At 31.7% G+C, this 19752-nt stretch overlaps 2 protein-coding genes across 3 annotated transcripts; one reads left to right on the top strand and one right to left on the bottom strand.

Annotated features, from left to right (window-relative positions):
- Positions 1-1362: 1362 nt before the first annotated feature.
- On the top strand, positions 1363-9039 carry LOC116773417 (uncharacterized; the record flags this gene model as incomplete). The annotated part of the gene is made up of 11 exons (XM_032665845.2): positions 1363-1489; positions 1766-1874; positions 2835-2971; positions 3491-3571; positions 4907-4989; positions 5323-5445; positions 5845-5992; positions 6558-6697; positions 7312-7444; positions 7919-8218; positions 8676-9039. Coding segments are annotated over 11 exons (1557 nt in total), but the record flags the coding sequence as incomplete, so codon positions are not given.
- A 72-nt stretch (positions 9040-9111) lies between these two features.
- LOC116773618 (uncharacterized) lies at positions 9112-14892 on the bottom strand. Of its 2 annotated transcripts, none has more exons than XM_032666103.2 (4): positions 14716-14892; positions 14030-14155; positions 11504-12532; positions 9112-9865 (listed from the first exon to the last, which is right to left on the bottom strand). In XM_032666103.2, the coding sequence occupies exons 2-4, from the start codon at positions 14144-14146 to the stop codon at positions 9749-9751; spliced, it is 1263 nt and encodes a 420-aa protein (XP_032521994.1). In that variant the 5' UTR covers positions 14147-14155; positions 14716-14892; the 3' UTR covers positions 9112-9748. The 2 variants fall into 2 exon arrangements, with proteins under 2 accessions (XP_032521994.1, XP_032521993.1); XM_032666102.2 differs by having other exon boundaries at positions 14633-14891.
- Between the last annotated feature and the right edge of the window lie 4860 nt (positions 14893-19752).

Here is a 19752-nt window from a genome sequence, read left to right as displayed (position 1 = left end):
CTACTATGAACCAATAAGCATTTCCTTTAATTTACCATTTCCTTTCATTATATTTTTTCTTATAATTACACTATAGAAGTTTCACAATCCCCACTAAGAGGCTTCGAGTCCCCGTTTTGATCGGAAACCATACATTGAAAAACATTGGTCTATTGTTGCTTTTTCGTGAAAAAATTACATTATAAATAAGATATCTTTTACCTTGATTTTGTCGGACTCATCTTTGGATATTTATATCTTGTGTTTTAGTAAAGATTAGTAGGTGATAAAAAAGCAAAAATTTTGGGTTGTATGGTTGTATATGTATGTTGTATTTTTTGATGCCACATTATAAAAGAATAAAAACGAAAAATTAAAAAAAAAAATTAAGGGTGAACAACCCTTATGACTTAGAGGTATGAAAAATAGATGTTGGCCGATTCTCAGACCTACTCAATATGCTCACAAAATTTCACGAGAATCGGTCAAGCCGTTTCAGAGGAGTACGGGAACGAACATTGTGACACGAGAATTTTTTATATAAGATGTATTCACATGTCAGAGTCATACCCCTTCCATGACGGTTTACAGAACAGACATGACGTGCTCCACATAGCCCTCCGGAACAACGTAACATTTCACTTGCATTTGATCGAGGCGCTATCCGTGCTAGATTCAGGCGATAGACCCGTCCTAATCCAGCTAGGACCCTAAACCGCGGCAATCCATACTAAAAGTATATTCGATTGGAAGCTGCTGTAACAGCACCTGCAATCAAAACTCTTCGCATCTATCCCAAATCCCTGACAACATAGATTCAGCGGAAGACCGCAATATTTTCAGTCACCAGTCATATTACCCAAGCGCTAGACAACTCGACGAGGCCGGTCACGGTGTCCCAGAGGGGTCGTCGTGAGCTTCCTCCCGAGGTTAGGGATATAATACGGAACAAAAATTCCGTCGCTAGAGCCCATGACACATCACAGACAGACGATAACCGCAGAGTTCGGAATTAAATTCGCTCCGGCCGCGGCCTCCTGACGTCGCAGGGCGTCATGCAGTCAAAACTTATATATGAATTATTATTTTTAAAGTTTTGGGAGTTTGACTAATAACTATACAACAATGATAGTTGGTGCGCTGATTTTAATGTATTTTTTCTCTCTGAGTTCTGTTCAGATTAACGGAAAAGAAAGAAATAATTAGATTGAAACAGTAGGAAAGGAAAACGGACTCAGCTCTCTGAGCTTTATTTATATATTATCTTGAACATATTGTAGTTTAAAGGTGTCGTGAATACTACAACCGATTCTGAATATATAGCTCGGTGTTATATGAAATTAAAATTCTCTTTGTTAATACTAATTCCTTGTTATTGTTTAAGTATCAACAGTAGACCTGGTGCAGTTGGATGTCATTGATTGTGGGATCGATCATGAACTTGAAGTGTCACAAGGAGACGTCGATATTACGCAGTACGCTTGGCTCGGGATATTTTATTACAGCTATTGTAGGTTTTTTTTTTTACTAAAAAACATTAATTAAAAATTATTATGAAAGTTATTAAACGGATTTTTATTTTGTTTAAATAGTGACAATTATATGAAGATATTTTTGTATTAAAATTAAATGTGATTTAAAAATATGTTTCGATAGAATTTTGATATACATACATTCAATAAATTGCCAGTTCAAAAACAAATTTCTGACAATGCGTGTTTATTTTTACGCATTACTTTATAATTGTCTCTTTTTGGTAATTTTTTCGCGGTTTTTCTTATTTAAGATGGAGCCGATGGTGAAGATCGATCTGTGACAACGGTGGCTTTAATTCAAGCTGAATTCGTGATCGCACCGGCAGCTGACATCGGACCAATACCAAAACATGATTTCAGGTACGTTCAGGAATGAGAATAATATCAGTTCATTCTTAGATCGGGCGCCGAAGACAGCCTTAGTAGCTACGTTTCAAATTTGTTTAGGTAGAGAGAAGCTTGGACGGTGAGGGTGAGCGTTTAAAGCGCGTTAGATAGTGGCCCCTTATACCTACACCTGGGTCGCAAGTCCAGGCACTTTTCAAGCTCTTCTCCCTGCAACGCGATGCTCCCGGCACCTGCACGGTGAATCCATGGACTGCCGAGAAGTTTCGTCTCATTACTTAAGCTTTGTGTTCTAATTAACTGTAATTTTTGTCTAGACGAAACCTCTTAGCAGTTATATTTAAAATTTGACTACCGTAGTTTTACCTAAAACGTTAAACTAAACTTTTTAAAAAGACAGAATTCAACCGCAAACTCGTTTGGTTACAACAAGTAGTGCTATGTATTTGAGGGTAGTCAAATAATTTTTTTTTCTTTATACATTTTATAATGAACTATGTATATTTTATTATTCTTTGTTTTATTATTATCAATAAGTTTGGTCACGTCACGTTCGAAATGTCGGTGCTATAGAATTCGAGACTTATTGAATTTTTTTAATATAGCTGAATAAGGCAGAGTCTACAACGTCACATGAGATTATCTTAAGCTCTAGTATGTTACACTTCAATGGTATTTTGACTTTAAGAAACTAAAATATTTAAATAAAATGCAGAATCAATCATCAATCATCAGTCATTTGGTGAATGTTCTTAATTTTACCATTTTATTATTTTGATTCTGGTCGGTATCTTACCAGTAGAACTAAGTATATACACACGATAAGCTCGTTGTTAAGTTTATACTACTGTGAAGCTGTTTTTTTAATAAAAAAATTTTTGGAACTTACTATAATAAATAGCATAACTTACAACGTTAATATTCTCTGATTATCTATGGTTTTTAAGTTTTTTTTTTTATGAAACCTTCTTATAGAAAGAACTCCCGCATACTGCTTGGTCAGGACTGGGGTCCAAGTAATTATAGGGTCCGGAATTACGTCATACATCCAGAGTATGAGGATACTTATAACACCATAGCCTTAATACAGCTCAGTACACCGGTTAGGAGCGGTGAGTTTTGTTTGTTTTAATAATTATATATATATTTTTCTTTTCCAAAAACTACCAAAGGTAATAAAACTAATAAATACATTCGGATCTACTACGCTATTTCTATAATTTTAAGTTTTACATAATCTCGACGTTTCGGTTATATTTCAGCAACCGTGAGCACGGACAGACGAAATATTAGTTTTAATTCAATGAATGCACGCGAAACTCTTAGATCTCACTACCAAAGGAATAAAAATTTTATTACACGCTTCGTTAATCAGAATTTAAAAATCAGAATTAGTTTGTTTTGTGTATTCCCTGCAAAGCTAATGTAGTTTTTGATTAAACGGTATTAGTATGATTTTAAGTTCGTATCGTCATTCTACGCACGGATCGTCAACAGTTTTGATAATGAGATCTAAGACTTTCGCGACTCATTTAAATAAAAATATTTTTTTGGAATTCACTACGCGAACCGCGTAACTTACTGTAATTTTTATTGTATTATATTTGGTACATTTTTCTTTACGTTATCAGAAACTTTGAAGCCGCTGTGTCCACCTCCACTAAGATTAAGGAATCCAGAGTTCTATGTCGTCAAGTTCAAAGATGGCGACGGTGAGTTGATAATGTGTAGGAATACTAATTGTCTCTTTACTTTCCAATAGTAAAAAATATAATAGCCCTATAGCTTTATTGTTATTATTTATGTATTATAAACAAAGATTTACTTGTATATTCTGTAATCGTAGACATGTAATCTCTTATTTAGAATAGCTATAGTTAGAGTAATATGTGAAATAATAGTGTAATTATTCCGTGGTAACAAATGAAATGTCATATATTTGTCACAAATACGAATAGATATTGTGTAGTGAAATTTCAAACCTTCTATAATTTCTCAATAAACAAAAATTTGATTTAAGACCTTCTTGTATAAAAAACACGAATGAAGATAGATAGTATTCAGTATGCTTACTCCAAGTTTCGTATCGTCACACTACATACGGAGAGTAAACAGTTTTTCATACCTAAATATTCACACATTATAGTATTAACTTAGGTTATTGAATGACAAACGGGAAACGCTTCGTGTGTGTAACCATGTAGACTTGTGCTAAGCTCAATGGACATATTTGAAACTAAAGTCGGATCTTTATAAATTATTACGTTCATTAAAGTCAGATCTTGTTATTTTTACCGAAATAAAGGTTTTTTATATAAAAATTATTCATTAAATTTAGATAAATCAAACAAATCAAATTAATAATGTCATTTTTTTCTTTCGCCCTAAGGCTATCTGAGCATATAAACATATATTTACTTCCTGTTTTTCTTCGTCGAGGTCAGGTTTCGAACATTTAAATAATTTACACAAGTAATTCTCTTAAAAGAACTAATCAGACAAAAAAAAACTACTCATGATGACATAAAATAACCTTTATTTTCTTAGATATCAAGAATTAACCGATCTCAGTGACTTTGGCATCGTGTTGTTTTCCTTATGCTAGTTAAAATATGCACGCTGTGAATTCAAGTTAAAGTCAACGTAGTCTTATTTTTGTACGAGTTACAAAGTTGTGTTTAATAAAATATTTTATATAGTAAAAAAAAACATAACTCCTTGCGGTATATACACATACGTAGACATATGGTTTTTCTTAAAAATTACACAATGTATAGTGGCCTAATTGTAAATGAAATAAACATAATTTTGGTATCACACAAACTCGTGACGTTATGCCATCATTACAGTCATTTTTCCAATCATTCCGAGACTCGATTAATAAATTTTAACTGACTTTGCGGGTAGTTAGATCTTAAGAATTTTTTTTACTAACCTTCTTATTTGGAACTACTTATTAAGATATTACTACCAATACTAAAACTCTTTATTAATATTTTTCCTTGCAACAAATATTAAATTAAATTTAATACAAAATTCTATTCTAGATTATAATGTGCTGCAAAAACAAGTATTTCCAGTGACTCACATCCAATCGACTTTGTGTCGGGATTTTTACGTTCGTTCCAATGTAAGTCCTATTTGTACTTTTGTGTTCTGTATATTTAGGAGACGAAATTTCTTAGCATTCAATGGATTCACTGTGCGGGTGCCGGGTCCATCGCGTTGCAGGGAGAGGAGTTTCAAAAGTGCCTGGACTTACGACCCAGGTGTAGGTTTAGGGGTCCCTATCTAACGCGCGTCAAACGCTCACCTTCACCGTCCAAGCTTGTCTCTCTAATTAAGCAAATTTGAAAAAATTTGTTTTAAGAATGTTAAAGACGTATTTATTTGATTAAAATATTTACTACAATTACTTGCTTTGGGAATATATAAGTATTATAGTTTCTGTAATGTTTTGTAGCTGTACGCGAAAAGGATGCGACCACCACACGTGGCGTGTGCTGTTTCTTTAGAGGATAGTGTCTGCGTATGGAATGCTGGGTCCGCTTTAGTGACACGTGACATATGGGGCAGATGGCTCTTGGTACGCTAATTAACAAGAATATCTCTAAAATCTATACAAATACACGAAATAAGAGTGATTAGCACACGAATTAAATTGTTTTTACGTTTTGTGTCCCGTCTGTTTGTTTACGCTTATCACTAAAACGGTTGAGATAATTTGAACATAACTTTCACTGGTAAATAGCTGCTGTAATGATGAGTAACTTAGCCGACTTTTTTGTTAGAACTTTTATTTACTTTTATTACCAAAACTGAATAATTGTTTAGCGCGGATAAAGTCCTTTGCGCAGCTAGTGTATAATTAAACTTAAATTAATTACTATATCATACTGATCACGGTTTCGTTAAAAATATTGATGAAATTAAAGTGTATTGGCTTCTTGATAAGTCAATGAAGTTTTAATATTCTCTCAATCAGCTTGGCGTGGGAGTTCGTGGACCAGGTTGTGGCGCTCCGTCCCGGTATCTGGACATGATGAGCTACTACCCCTGGATAGAAGACAGCCTTAACAAGTTCAAGAGAATCAGCATCTCAAAGATATCCAAACAGAAATATGTGCTTAGAGGTGAGACGCCTTCTATATAAGTAAATCATTCGCAACTTAATCTAGTAATCAATCTATAGTTAACAAAAAGTCAATGTTTTACATAAATTATTTTGTATTAATTTATCCACCTTTTTTTTTCAAGGAGTTATCCTTTACGAGGAAAAAATAGTTTGACACACCTGAGTCAGCGACCCACAATTTGGTTAACACTGCTATGCTATGCTATGGCTTCACTCGCACTGGATCATGTTAATGTATATTTAATCATTTATTTCTCTAATTATGTAGTGTCATTTTATATTATGATTTCTCTATTTGCGTTTTAAAAGTCTATATACACGTTGATATTGGCAGAATATTAAACGATTCCAGTGCGAATGAAGCCAAAGCTTGAAAAAAAAAACCTATACAAAAGTGACGTGAATCATTTCGTATGACATAAAGTATGTTGAGATTTATCTTAATGTATTTGTATAATGTAATCGAATTGTCGTGCATTTTATTTGTTTGATTTGTTCAAAAGAAATTCTAGCCACTAACATACAATCAGTCTTTCAAACTTATTATTTCTTTTTCCGTACAGGAGATACAGAGGAACCTGCGCTGAATACCGCGTACCAGAGATTCGGAAACTGCGATCCTGAAGAAAAAATCAATTTGATATTCCGAGAATTCATTTACCTACGCACCGACAACAATCAATATCAGTTTTTGACGTACAATGTAATTATATTATCTGTCATTTGTTAGAGCTGTTTAAGTTGGTGTCGTGAAATAATGAGCGGTAAAAAGTTGAAATATAGATGGATAAGAATGCTGCAAAAGCCTGATAAGATATTAAAGAAATATATTCTTTGAATACACTGTACACTATAACACTTCTAATCAATAGTCAATATAATAGTCGAACAATGCATTACTTCTATACAGGTCTTAGAAATTTGTTTCTCTGTTATGGCCATATATAGTTTTATAAAAAAAATATAATATAATAATTTTAACTTATTCATCACGTGACTTCATTAAAACGAAAAAAAGTTTGCCACACCTGACGTAGCGACCCACAAGTTGATGAATACTGTTTTTGTCATTGTAACAATTTATTGTTATTTTTTAAGTGTTTGAATATTTTGCATACATTTGTTATACATTCGCGTGATTATGAGATTTAAGACTTTCGCGAGTGTTTATTTAAATGAAACTAATATTTTCGGATTACTACGCGTTTTCGTATCGGAAACGTCGGGAGAATGTAGTCTTGAAAATATTAAAAGAATGGTAGTAGTCCGAAAACATTAGTTTCGTTCATTGGCGTAATAATTGATGTTGCAATTTAGCTATCCATATATGAAAATGTGGAGTTTTCGTGTCTGACTCTGGAACTGGTGAACGCATCAGCTGTGTCTGAGATACGGATCAAGCACGTGTGTCCCAGAGAAGTTAGAGGACCGCCTTGTTACCGATACAAAGGTTATATACCATATTTGAGTCCTCCTGGTGCCTAACTAAATACGGATAGTTTAGAGTTTTTCATTCATAAATCTTTGCACATGATAGTATCATAGGTTTTTAACTTAAATATTGAAGTGCTGTGAGAAATTTCCAACATTTCGTATGTATTATGTTGTGAGTGACTTATGGTTAACTTTAGATCCATTTATCTAATGCAGAGCTATTTTTTACTTTCTATATTGCAAGCGAGACCGATGTTTTATATAGAGAAACAAGATGGAGATGGTTTTTATTCAGAATCGATTCAGTAAATCATTTAATCTAATTCATGTAGAAAGGACTATCCAAATATTTAATAGTGGCATTTCCTTATACATTTCGCCAATGTCATTTCAAACAAACATTTCTATTTTTAATTAATGACAATGACAACTAATGTCATTAGCAATTCATGACATTAATTGACATTTAATATCAAATAACACATTACAGGGTCCGTGTTCGAAATATCACTGTACATAATGTTCTCGGAGTCCGCGCGTTTTGAAATGTACGCCTGGGGTTGGAAGAAAAACATGACACTAATAGATTTTCACGAATGGAAGCTGGAAGAGGGTACTTTTTACGAAGATTTTTCGTTACAACTAGTTGAATATAGGGGTCCGACTCATGAGACTGAGTTTGGCTTTGAGCCTATAGACATTGCTATGTGGGTCCCAGAATACGACGTGTGGTCCAGCAGTGAGCCTCCTGATCCCAATGTAACCACAACAAAGCTCATTAAGAGAGGAGGTAAGGAAAACGAGGTTTTATACGCAACTTGCCGGCAAAATTATACTTCTGATTTATATAGCTTTTTTTTCCTTGGCTAAACTTGAGATCAGGAATTGTTTTATAGTAAATAACCCATATAAAAACACTAACGGTCATAGGAATAAGTTGTTATTAAGAGGGAGGTAGCATTTATATACTTATCTCGCTGGAAATGTATTAAAATAGGGTATAATTCTGTAAACGCGATTTTCACGACTTTTAATTTCGTTTTTGGGAGTCTAACCGGTGCTCGCGTCATTTACCTAATTAAGCAATTCCTTAATATGCTCAGATAAAATTGTTAACTTCGATGATCGAAGTAGCGGTAAAAAGTTACTTGTATAATAGGCAATGCCATAATTTAATTTCATTGTCTTTACTATCAACATTATAAGGGACAAGCAATTCTGATGATAAAATTACGTCAAATTCGCAGAAGACGAAATGCCCGAGCAAGAGGTCACTGTTAGAGGAATTGAAATTATGGTACTCCCTACAGATGGTTTGCAACCAGATATAAAACTCATAGCTAAAATGACAGGAATACCAAACCCAATGCCAAGATATCAGAAGCCAACAAAGTCTAGACTGACTACCCTTGAAAGTAGTTAATTCAACACATTTCATACATTAAACTTAGTTAATATAAACCATTTGTTTATTTTTTATTTTGTATCTACCAGATAATTTTTATGTACCTTATATAATCTGTATAATACAAATATCACCTAGCTGTCAATGCTACCAATATAATGAAAAAAATTATACATCGTTTACATATGTGAATACTAAAATTATCATTAACCATATAAATAATATTTGAGTAAATATTTTATTTTAAAAATAGAAATGAAATAAAATTCTTGTAAGAATTAATCTCAATAATTTATTTGTAACCAATAAATAAAATTATAAATATAGTCCACAATAAAATATATGAGTATTAAAATGATTCAAATATACATTACTGGCGGAAAATTTGGAATTAAAATAAAAAAAAACCTTATGTCAATTTTGACATTGACGTAAATACCGACATTGTGGATTTCGTTCATAAATTTAGTGATGTCACTGACTTAAAAAATAAACATAAAATGTATGACATAAAAAAAATCGAGAATTTAAAGTATCTTCTTGGCATAACAGATTAATTTTTGACATACGAGTGAAGAAAATTGATGTTTAAATTTGACTGTTGTATGTTAATAATTATAAACTTATACACATCATAAAAACTTAATCATACTTTCTCATAGCTCTTACTTTAGAAATTAAATAGTATAAAAAATACTCGAAGAATCGACAAAGATAAATATATTAAAGGTTTTATTTTATAAAAGATTGTGGTTTTCATGTCAATTTTATATGATTAAGAATTGTTGAATTCCAAATAAACACGTTTATTATATAAAACGTCTAAAAAAACGTCATACAGACGTATGTGTATGTGGTAGATATATACAGTGTTATACATATATATATTTAAGACAGAAATATATATGTGTATATCTATATGAATCCCTTATCTACACAATGCACTACATTATTAGCTTCTCTTAATCTACCCTCCTTCGTTTTAAATGGAGGTAGAGTCCAGAAATCGTCAATATCACGTTTTTGGTCGCCCTGAAATAACGTTGTACATACATTTAATAAAAATAATATATACAATAAACATAGAATTTTTTAAACTAAATGGATTTTTTTTTACTCTATTAAGCATACAATTATATAATAAGATTGAGTAGTATAAGCAGATTCGATTTTCGAATATAATCTGATGATTGTTTGAGAAAATATTCTTAATTAGATATTTTCTATAAAAGATACTATTTAAAATGTTTTATCTATATCGCATAATCCAAACTGAGATTAGATACCTAATGGCAAATATTTTTGAAATTCTACAAACTCTTTAGTTTTGTCATTGGTTTTATATACCACGATTCGAGTGTCAATGAAGCCATAACTTAATTAAAAAAAAAGTGTTCAGTTTAACGTCACTTATTGTAATTTTGACGTATGTATTTTTAAGATGATGCATATAAATGTTAGGTATATTAGTAATTATTTTACATATAGATAGTATATACTACCTGTCCTTGGGAAAGAGGCAGTGTTAAAATGGCTTAATAATACGCCAAAACAGTTGTCGTGACTGTAATTAGTTTGTAAATATATGCCATACAATGTTCATAGAGGTACTAAAGTTTTAAATGAATCTTGGTTTATTGAAAATTGATATGTTTTTATTCATAATAGATATAGATCTTTTGAATTTCTGTCTCCTTAGCTAATATATTTGTTTAATTATAAATATTTTATCTTACAATCGATTTTTAATTCTGGTAAGAGAAAGTTAGGTATGATTTGAATAATGACCACTAACGAGAGTAATGAATTCATGTCTCGTATAGTATATATATTTCATTAAAGCAAAGTAGATAATACATATGAACATGAAATAACTTGAAGGTCTAAGTATAACATTTTATTAGTTCCTTTATTTTGCAATATTATATTAAATATTTTTAGATTAAACTTAAATAAAAGTTTGTTTGATATATACCGTTTAATATATAAAACGGTTGTTGTAATGTGCATATTCATACATCATACGTACGTATACACACACTCACACACACACACACGCACGCACGCACGCACATACACATATATATGCGAAACACTTGATCGAATTTTTATGAAATTGTCGATGCCGTAATGGTTATCGGAATAATATGTGAAAGAATGTATGTTTGTATAAAACCATAATATTCAATTAGAAGCGAAAATGTGTCAAAATGATTTGTAAACATTTCAAAATCGGTAATTACATCTCTTATAATCACCGCATTACTACCACTGAAACCAAAACTACCACTTTAGTTTTTAATGTCAAAACTATTAAACTATATGAGTTGTAAATGCATTACAGAATAAAAGTACAATTTATAAATGGCAGAGTAACGAGAGATAATTTCAACAACTTCAAAGGTTTGAGAGATCTAAAAGATTCATCTGACAAACTGCTGGGTTTCAAACAGCTTCTTTTTGTTGAAACTCTTGTTTTGTAACTAGTCCAGTATGATTAACATTAATTATCTTTATTGTGTAATGTAAGGCTAAAGGTTGTTCAAAACCTCATTAACTCTCAACTAAATGTAGTCACTTAAAAATTCGTGCCTTTTTTTTTTGGGAGTGAATCATTTAAAATGGCGCTAATATATTCGCTAAATAATTTTATTTAAATACGTTACTTACCGCCATTTCCATATTGATGGCATCTTCTGGAGGCAGAATTATCATCGGCGTGGATTCGAAGCTGAAGAGCAGACCGAAATAAGAATATTTTTTTAGTTCCATCATATAAGTATCATAGGAATATAATCTGTTCGGATCGCTTCCCAATTCCGTAATCCTCTGTGACAGTACTTCGTAATAATAGTCGATCAGTTTATCGTAATATTTCGTACGCAATTCTTGTTCCGTGCAAGCTGAAAATACGAAACAGACATCCAGAACCGGGCTGGCGCATCGGCTGATTTGGAAATCTATTATTTTCGTAGCAACTGGAACATTATTGTTATATTTGAACAAAAAGTTATTTGTCCAAGAATCGCCGTGGGATATGACGCAGTTGGTCCTGTCCCGCGTCGCTCTGATCATATCTTTGTATCTGTCTTCTGGTACAGCGAATTCTTTTATTTTCTCAACGTATATTGTATTCGGATACTCCTTCTCTACAGCGTCTATCGCGATACCGCAGATCCTTTTAAAGAATTTTCTGTACCAGTTCCAAAGTCTAGGATCGTAGTAGGTCTCGAAGATGTAATCAGATAGTCTATCGAAATCATCTGGTTGCTGATCCCTCATAGCAAACGATAATGAATGGTATTTCGCTAATGTTTTAAGAATAATTTTGCAATGTTCATAATCTATCCCATCCTGTCTAACCGCAGACACAAAATTTTCCAAGCCAGCGTCTTCTAGGCATATGACGTCATTAACTCCGTCGCTATAAGCAAAAAACAGCTTAGTGAAATTCTCACACGGTTCAGATACACTTTTGCTGGCTTCGAATTCAAGCAAGGCGGGCAATACGTGCTGGTAGAAATTGATTTCATTCTTGAAGAACTCGTCGCTTCTATATGTGAGTCTCCTGCAGAGGTTTTTTGGAATAGATTTTAGTATGACCTGAACGTGTTTGGTAATGCCGTTAGCGTTCCCGTATATTCTAATACGTATTACTTCACTGAGATAGGAATCACCTTTACCTGTTTCACCGACGTACTGGAAGTTTGTATAAAAGATATATTTAATATATAGTCCAGTTGAAATAGACTAAATTATGATTCCAGTTTGCATTAACTCCCAACAAGCTGGATTTTTGTGCAGGCCTTGAATACGTCATTACAAATGACATGTCATAAGTCCCTATTGGTCACGCTTGTGCGTTGTTTTCATTCGAGGTCATACAGAAGAGAGATAACATGATGATGTATACTGGCGACGTATGAGTGCATATTTTCTGTTTCAAATAGCTATAATTCGAGAACTTTGCACCGTAGAAGAAAAAATGTTGAGATCTTTTTTGAAGACAATTTTAGGATCTACAAACCCTCTCTGAACCAATTTTAGATAGCTCTCATTGTTTCAGAGATATACGCAAAAAACGCAAATTTGTGACCTTTGACCTCGAATAGAAAACAATGCACAAGCGGGACCAATGGGGACTTTTGACATATCATCTGTAATAACGTATTCAAGGCCTGCACAAAAATCCAGCTTGGTGGGAATTAAAGCAAACTGGAATCGTAATTAAGTCTATTTTGACTGGACTAATAAGTAATAAATGTATTGATTAAGTATAAATAATATATTTTTTCCGGTTATTAAATTTAATTGGCCGTATATAATCAAGGTCAGATAGAAAAGGGGCCAGGTGACAAATATCGGTAACATCATTATAAATCGAATGTTCTACAAACTAGTTGCTATCAATTTCCTCACATTATTTCACAAAATATTTTTAATGTAATAACAACAATCAAGAGCTTCTGTAGTAAGGATATCTCTTAAATTTAATTTTTTTATATACATATAATGGCTTAAAAGATAAAACACATTTTTGTTTTCAAAAATCTATTGTTGGATACAAGTCACTGTTTCTAGTAATGTTCATTCTCTTTAAAATAAAGTAGGAATATAATTGAATTGTTTAAATAATAATTTCATATTTATCAATATTTTGTTCCACTTAAAGTAAGGAACATTTAAATTTGTTAAGTTACTTATTTAAACATAACCTTTTAACGAACCCTCAAGCATAGAACCAGATATTCAATTAAAAAAAAAGATTATACAAATATAATATAATATCCCTATTGAATTACATTTTATATATTTAACGCTTATTACAGATTATGTAATAATTTTTCCATAGTATTAATATAAAACAGCAGAAAAACCAAGGATAAACTAACATTTGATCTTTTTAAAATACTAACACTTACTAGAAAAATATTTGTTGGATTGGTTAAAAAAAAGATTCATTTTTAATATTGGTATTTGAAACTTTAAATCCACAATCCATATACAAATATGAAACAAAATATATTTAACCGTTGCTATTTTTTTTTAAATATAATACATACATATATAATTTTTGAATAATAATTCCATTAAACATTATTTATTTGTATATGATGAAAAAAAAGTTAATATTCTCTTTACTTCCTAATAGGTTGTTGACACTAGTTGGCATAATGTCAATCACCTTTGCCTTACCTCCCAATGTGTAAATATCATCGGTTCCTTGAATCTCTCTGACAATGCTTTGCTAATTCTCTCATTAGTTAAAGCTTCTGATATCTGAAGTAGAGTTTTAAAGTTCTCCTCAACCATCTTGGAGTACTGCAAATATAGTTATATTATTGTTATATCCACAGGAATAAAAAATAACACAAATAGTTTATTAAATGTTACAGTTAAAAATATTTAAACTTGTACTAAAATAGACATATGAAATTTTGTTCCTTCTTTAAATTATACATTTTAGTATTAAAAAAAAAAACAGTGCATATAATCTAGACATCCCGATTTTAATTTCTTTATTCAGGTGTAATATAAAAGAAAGTATTTTGTTGGTAATATTTACCATAAAACAAATAATTATCTGTATTAAGTTAATAAATTTATGATAGTTATCACCTTTAACGATTTATAATAGATAGATACTTTAGATTACTTTAGATTAAAAATAAAGATACTTTAGATTAAAAATAGAATTATCATGAAAATTATAGGAATTCCTTTTTATACTTACTATGTACAATAAGTTTTATAATAAATCTACTTATTTTATATATTTTTCTAATACATATTACGTACCTTTTAAATTAATATAACGATATTTGTTAAAAGTTAAAACTTTTTATAGTAATATAAAAATAAAATAAAGGTATTGCAACTACCTTTACGAATTACAGGCCTTTACACATCAAATAATCAAGAGATACTGAATAGTCACATAGTAATTGATAGTAAATTGAGCTTAATTCCTTTGTTACCGGTTATAGACTTCGTGTCTTATAATTTTATTGTTTAGTGTTTATTATTTAAATTTTCTTTCCTCTATTTATATAATGACTCCAAATACCATAGCAACCTATCCAATTGCTTTATTGCGCAAAATAAGTTTTTTAATTTTGGTTGTATAATGATTGAATGTCAATTTGACATATTATTATATTTGAAGGAAAATTGTTTTGGAAGACTATTTTATATTTTTAGAGTATAACTAAAGTTTTGTGATAGTAAAAGCTATTGTTAAATGTTATTTGGGTATAATATTAATTGTAAATGTAAAATATTCTGAAAATGTTTGAAAACACGTCAAATATTACAACTCTACATATCCGGTTTCCGGTTTTAACAATAATTTACAAAAATATATATATTGAATGATTATTAAATACTTATTTATTAATTACTTAACATTATTAATTCAATAAATATAAAACTCAATTAAGATTAAAGATTAGACAATGGTCTTTACGAGGATATAATAAGTAATAATAATAAGATAAAAACTCTAGTTTTAGGTTCAAAGAGAATATTTTAAATAATATTACTCAAAGAATAAAAAATTGCATTAGGTGTTTTACTGGTTTTTTATTTATGTTCATAATATTTTGCGAGAGTTGCCAGAAGTATCAAAATAAAAGAGTATATCAAGAAATAAACCAAAATCGAAGACAAGAGCATTTTGAAAATACTAGCTTCATAGAAATCCTAAAACACGTACATGTAATACTTTCACTATTAAAACTTATATATTTTTCTTAAAATATTTATATTTCTGGGCACATTAAAATATTTGGAAAACATTACATAGACCTATTAAAAAAGTAAAAATTAGAATATTAAGTTTATTTGAATATCCGTCGAGTTCATAATACAATGTTCACTATTGGAAATAAGTATTCTACATTTTGGATTATCATTCAAAGACAAAAACAAACGCGTGCTTGCTGTTTTGGAGTTCGAACTTGTAGGTTATGAGGGGTTTACTTGAAATTCGGCAGTTTTACAATAGGTGGCGCTTTTAATAGTAGAAATGTAATAAATCCGGTTCGGAAATGACTTATTTATTTTAATCTTTAGTGTTTAAAGGACAATATGATTAAAAAATAGCTATTGTAAAAAAAAATATTTAATGAATATCTAAAAAAATCTTATTATTTTTTTCAATTTCTTTATTAGATCTGTTATAAAAATATAACACATATAAATAGAACTATAAATAAATAAATTAAATGTATTATTTTGACAAAAGATATTTGAGACAAATGAACTATGTGCTTTAGGGAATTCGTATCTGAGGCTTAAACTACAAAGAACTGACAACTCCTTACGGCTTCCGTTTCAACAATCAGTCTTGTATAAAGATGCCACATCTATTTTGCCATCAAAAAGTAAATACACTTGACGATCAACTCTGTTGCTTTGTAATAAGGTTAGTAATTGTCTGTTCTTAAAAGTTATATTGAAACATATATTATAAGTCGTATTGCCTAAAGGCGGGAATCCAAGGATTACGCGTCGTTTCTCGCCAAAACAAAGGTTCCCGGCCATCTTACCGGAACTTCGAAATCTTGGAGGACTCTTTTAAGTTCTCAACATAAAGAGCCTTTTGAAGTAAATGTTTACCAAAAATAGGCATTGTAAATATCACTTTGACGTTTATCGCAGAGTTTGTTGAAGATTAAAGAACTTTGACGTATTGATCTCGAACTGATTTATTACCGATAAGTATTTATGAAATATTATGATTTCTCCCTTATTTCACTTAGATTTATTTTACATTTTCTAGAACCCAAACGACGAGTCCTCATTATTACAAGCATTTAAAAAAAGTTTCGTTATACTTTACAATATATAAGCCTGAGATATATATTTTTAAAAAACGATTACATACAAACGTAATCTGTATCTTATATAAAATTAATAGAGTATTCGGTAGCGTGACCGCTAACTGAAGTAAGTCTGAGAAAAGCATTTGATAAAGAAGTGACTTATGTAGAAGGTCGAAGTGAAAGGGAAATGTAGGTTGCGTGAAACACGACATGTTTTAAAAGGGTACATTGGAGTGGTGAGAATTCAATGATTGTTAATGAATCGTAAAATCTAGAGTCGCCGGTGGCGCTATGTTGAATACTTTTGACGTAGCTTCAGAACATATGTCACTTTGACATTTACCTATTACGATCATTAGAATGATCTGTTTATTTCGTCATATAAATATATTGGTTTTTATGTTAGAATAAATTCTTAATTGAAATAAATTTTGTGAACTTAATTTATATTAATAAAATAGAGTGAAGACATGAAAAGGGTTTCATAGTTTTGCGTATTTAAAAAGAGAGAGACGAAACTTTTCAGCATTCCATGGATTCAACATGCGGGTGCCGGGTCCATCGCGTTGCAGGGAGAGGAGCTGTAATAGTGCCTGGGTCTTGCGACTCAGGTGTAGGTTTAAGGGACCCATATCTAATGCGAGTTAAACGCTCACCTTCACTGTCCAAGCTCCTCTTCTCTTTACCTAACCAAATTTGAAACGAACCTACTAGGGCTCGGGCTAGTGAGTTCGTTAGTGAGTAATATTGGTTGACCTTGATGGAGTGGTCTTTGGGGATGTTGGTTTCCCAAGGAACCGTGATTTCTCTTAGCACAACGCTCTTAAAAATTCACGAATATAAAAATATGTCTGGTCTGGACGCCGTCGTACAAATATCTTCGGGGATTTTATATTGCTTCTCATACGTAGCTATAATTATAGACCAATCCGGAGCCACTTTAATGATAGAGTAATACTAGAAGTTTGATTTTATAGCCCTTGTGCCTTCTCTCACAAAACCTATTGATCACTGGTTTGTAGTTGATTTTTTTACGCTCTGCTACCGAAAAACCAACCGCTTCAAGTTTGATTTCTAAAAATCTCTCGCGACGACGCGAGTGTTGACCTCTATACAGGAGTACCCTATATTCCACCAGCAAATTCTTAGCAGTTCCAACTGCCTCGCTGTAGATGTAGCAAGTTTTTTCGGTACCTATACCAGTGGCGTAACTACACTGTTCGAGGCTCGTGGCAAAATTCATCGGATGTCCCCCCCTCCCCCCCAGTTATAAAAAAGGCGAACGTTTAATAATAGTATTTTTTATTTTATAATACTTATTTATACACTTTTATTTGGTAGACTTTAATCACTGGAGGAGGCCTTTACCTTTAATTCTTACAGAATAACCACAATATCCAATAATTTTAGTATATAATACACTCACACACACACACATATATATATATTTTAAAACTATTACTACTAATAAAATTATTAATACTAACACAAATAAAAACTTTGTAAAGAAATATTTTTCTCTCGGAAATAAAAGGAATTTACATATGAACAGTCATCCCCTCTTTTTAACCATTCTCCCCCATTTTTTGTGATAAAAAGTAGCCTATGTTCTTTCGTTTCTCATAAAGTGTCTAAATACAAAGTTTCACTGTTACAGCTTTAAAAATGACGAATTTCCATATGAACATTCATCCCCTCTTTTTACCCATTCCCCCCATTTTTTGCAATAAAAGTAGACTATGTTATTCCTCAGGGTCTATTCTATCTCTGTACCAAATTTCATCAAAATCGGTTCACTGGTTTAGGCGTGAAAGTGTAACAGACAGATATACAGACAGAGTTACTTTCGCGTTTATAATATTAGTATGGATGTGTTAATATAAATGTTGGGAATTTTCATCTGACCGAGGCCCCTTCCAGCTGGGGGCCCGTGGCATTTTGCCGACTTGCCACCCTGTAGTTACGCCACTGACCTATACCCCATCTTACCAAATTACTCGGATCTGGGAGAGTCATCTGGATCACATTGAAATGTTTACAGTGCTGGCGAAAAATCATGGATTAAAGTGCGCCATTTTAGTGCTAATGGGATGAAAAAACCTCCTATGTATAGACACTCATTCTGTATTTCTAAGATCTTATATTTAGAATTCTTGTTTTGCCGAATAAAGGTCTTTAACATATTCGTATCTTTGTTCTTCCTACTTGATCCTAACCCTACTCTCTTACTTTGTGCCTCTATTATTAACTGTTTATTAATTTAAGTCTATTATTATTAATTTAAGTCACTATTATCAATTTAAGTAACTGTTTATTAATTTAAGTCTATTAACTGTTTATTAGTTTAAGTATTAATTTAAGTCTAGATTCTAGCTCTAGGGCATCTTTGTCTTTTGGGAGTGATGTAACGACGTCAACCTGGGATTTCCCCAGGATTTGTCTCTCGGAAACTCTTATGTGTATATAGAGCTCCGATGGCCTTTTTAGATTCATCCCAAAATTATTGCGATCCCTGAATAACGCTGATGAATCAGCCGATAGAGCGAGTCCGAGTCACGACTTCAACACCTTTATGACGCTTGCGTCTAACTTTTACAAAAGGTTTTTATTTAAATCATTGACGACGAAAGGCCAATTAAAATTTGATATTAGATAATTTTCGTAGATCCAAGCTAATTTGGCGTTACTTATCGGTTGGTTATCGACCTTGTTAAGATCGTTTAAAAAGCAATCTCCCATTCCTTCTAAGGATGGAGTACGACCTATACTATCTATCTTACGACCGAGAAATTTAAAAGGAGCATTTTCCGTAACTGTAGAAACTCATTGACCGCCTAACGATAATCCCGGATCGTATGAGGTATATTTTGTATTTCGCCTACCGAGACATAAACAGTGACATTTATTTTGTTTTGTCCTTAATCCATCCATCCACTCGCAGAATTTATCCACATCATCCAATAGAACTTGACAGTGTTTTCGGTTACGTGTCAGTGTTGCGAGATCGTCAGCGAAGGCTAAGATGAATTCTTTGTTTTTATTATTGAACTTGAACCGATACCACCATTTTTTTTCGTTGCTTATTAGTTTATC

This window comes from Danaus plexippus (genome assembly GCF_018135715.1).
Source record: "Danaus plexippus chromosome 22 unlocalized genomic scaffold, MEX_DaPlex mxdp_33, whole genome shotgun sequence".
NCBI classification, from domain to species: Eukaryota; Metazoa; Arthropoda; class Insecta; order Lepidoptera; family Nymphalidae; genus Danaus; species Danaus plexippus.
Note: the sequence above shows the minus strand (reverse complement) of the source record. Positions and strands in the feature narration are given on the sequence as shown.

What these genes read in the sequence shown, in the direction of transcription:
- LOC116773618 (XM_032666103.2), bottom strand. Translation starts at nt 14,146, where the DNA reads ATGGTTGAGGAGAACTTTAAAACTCTACTTCAGATATCAGAAGCTTTA. An exon ending in TGATATTTACACATTGGGAG is followed by an intron (nt 12,533 to 14,029) that starts GTAAGGCAAAGG and finishes ACAAACTTCCAG; the next exon opens with TACGTCGGTGAAACAGGTAA. An exon ending in CCATCAATATGGAAATGGCG is followed by an intron (nt 9,866 to 11,503) that starts GTAAGTAACGTA and finishes ACGTTATTTCAG; the next exon opens with GGCGACCAAAAACGTGATAT.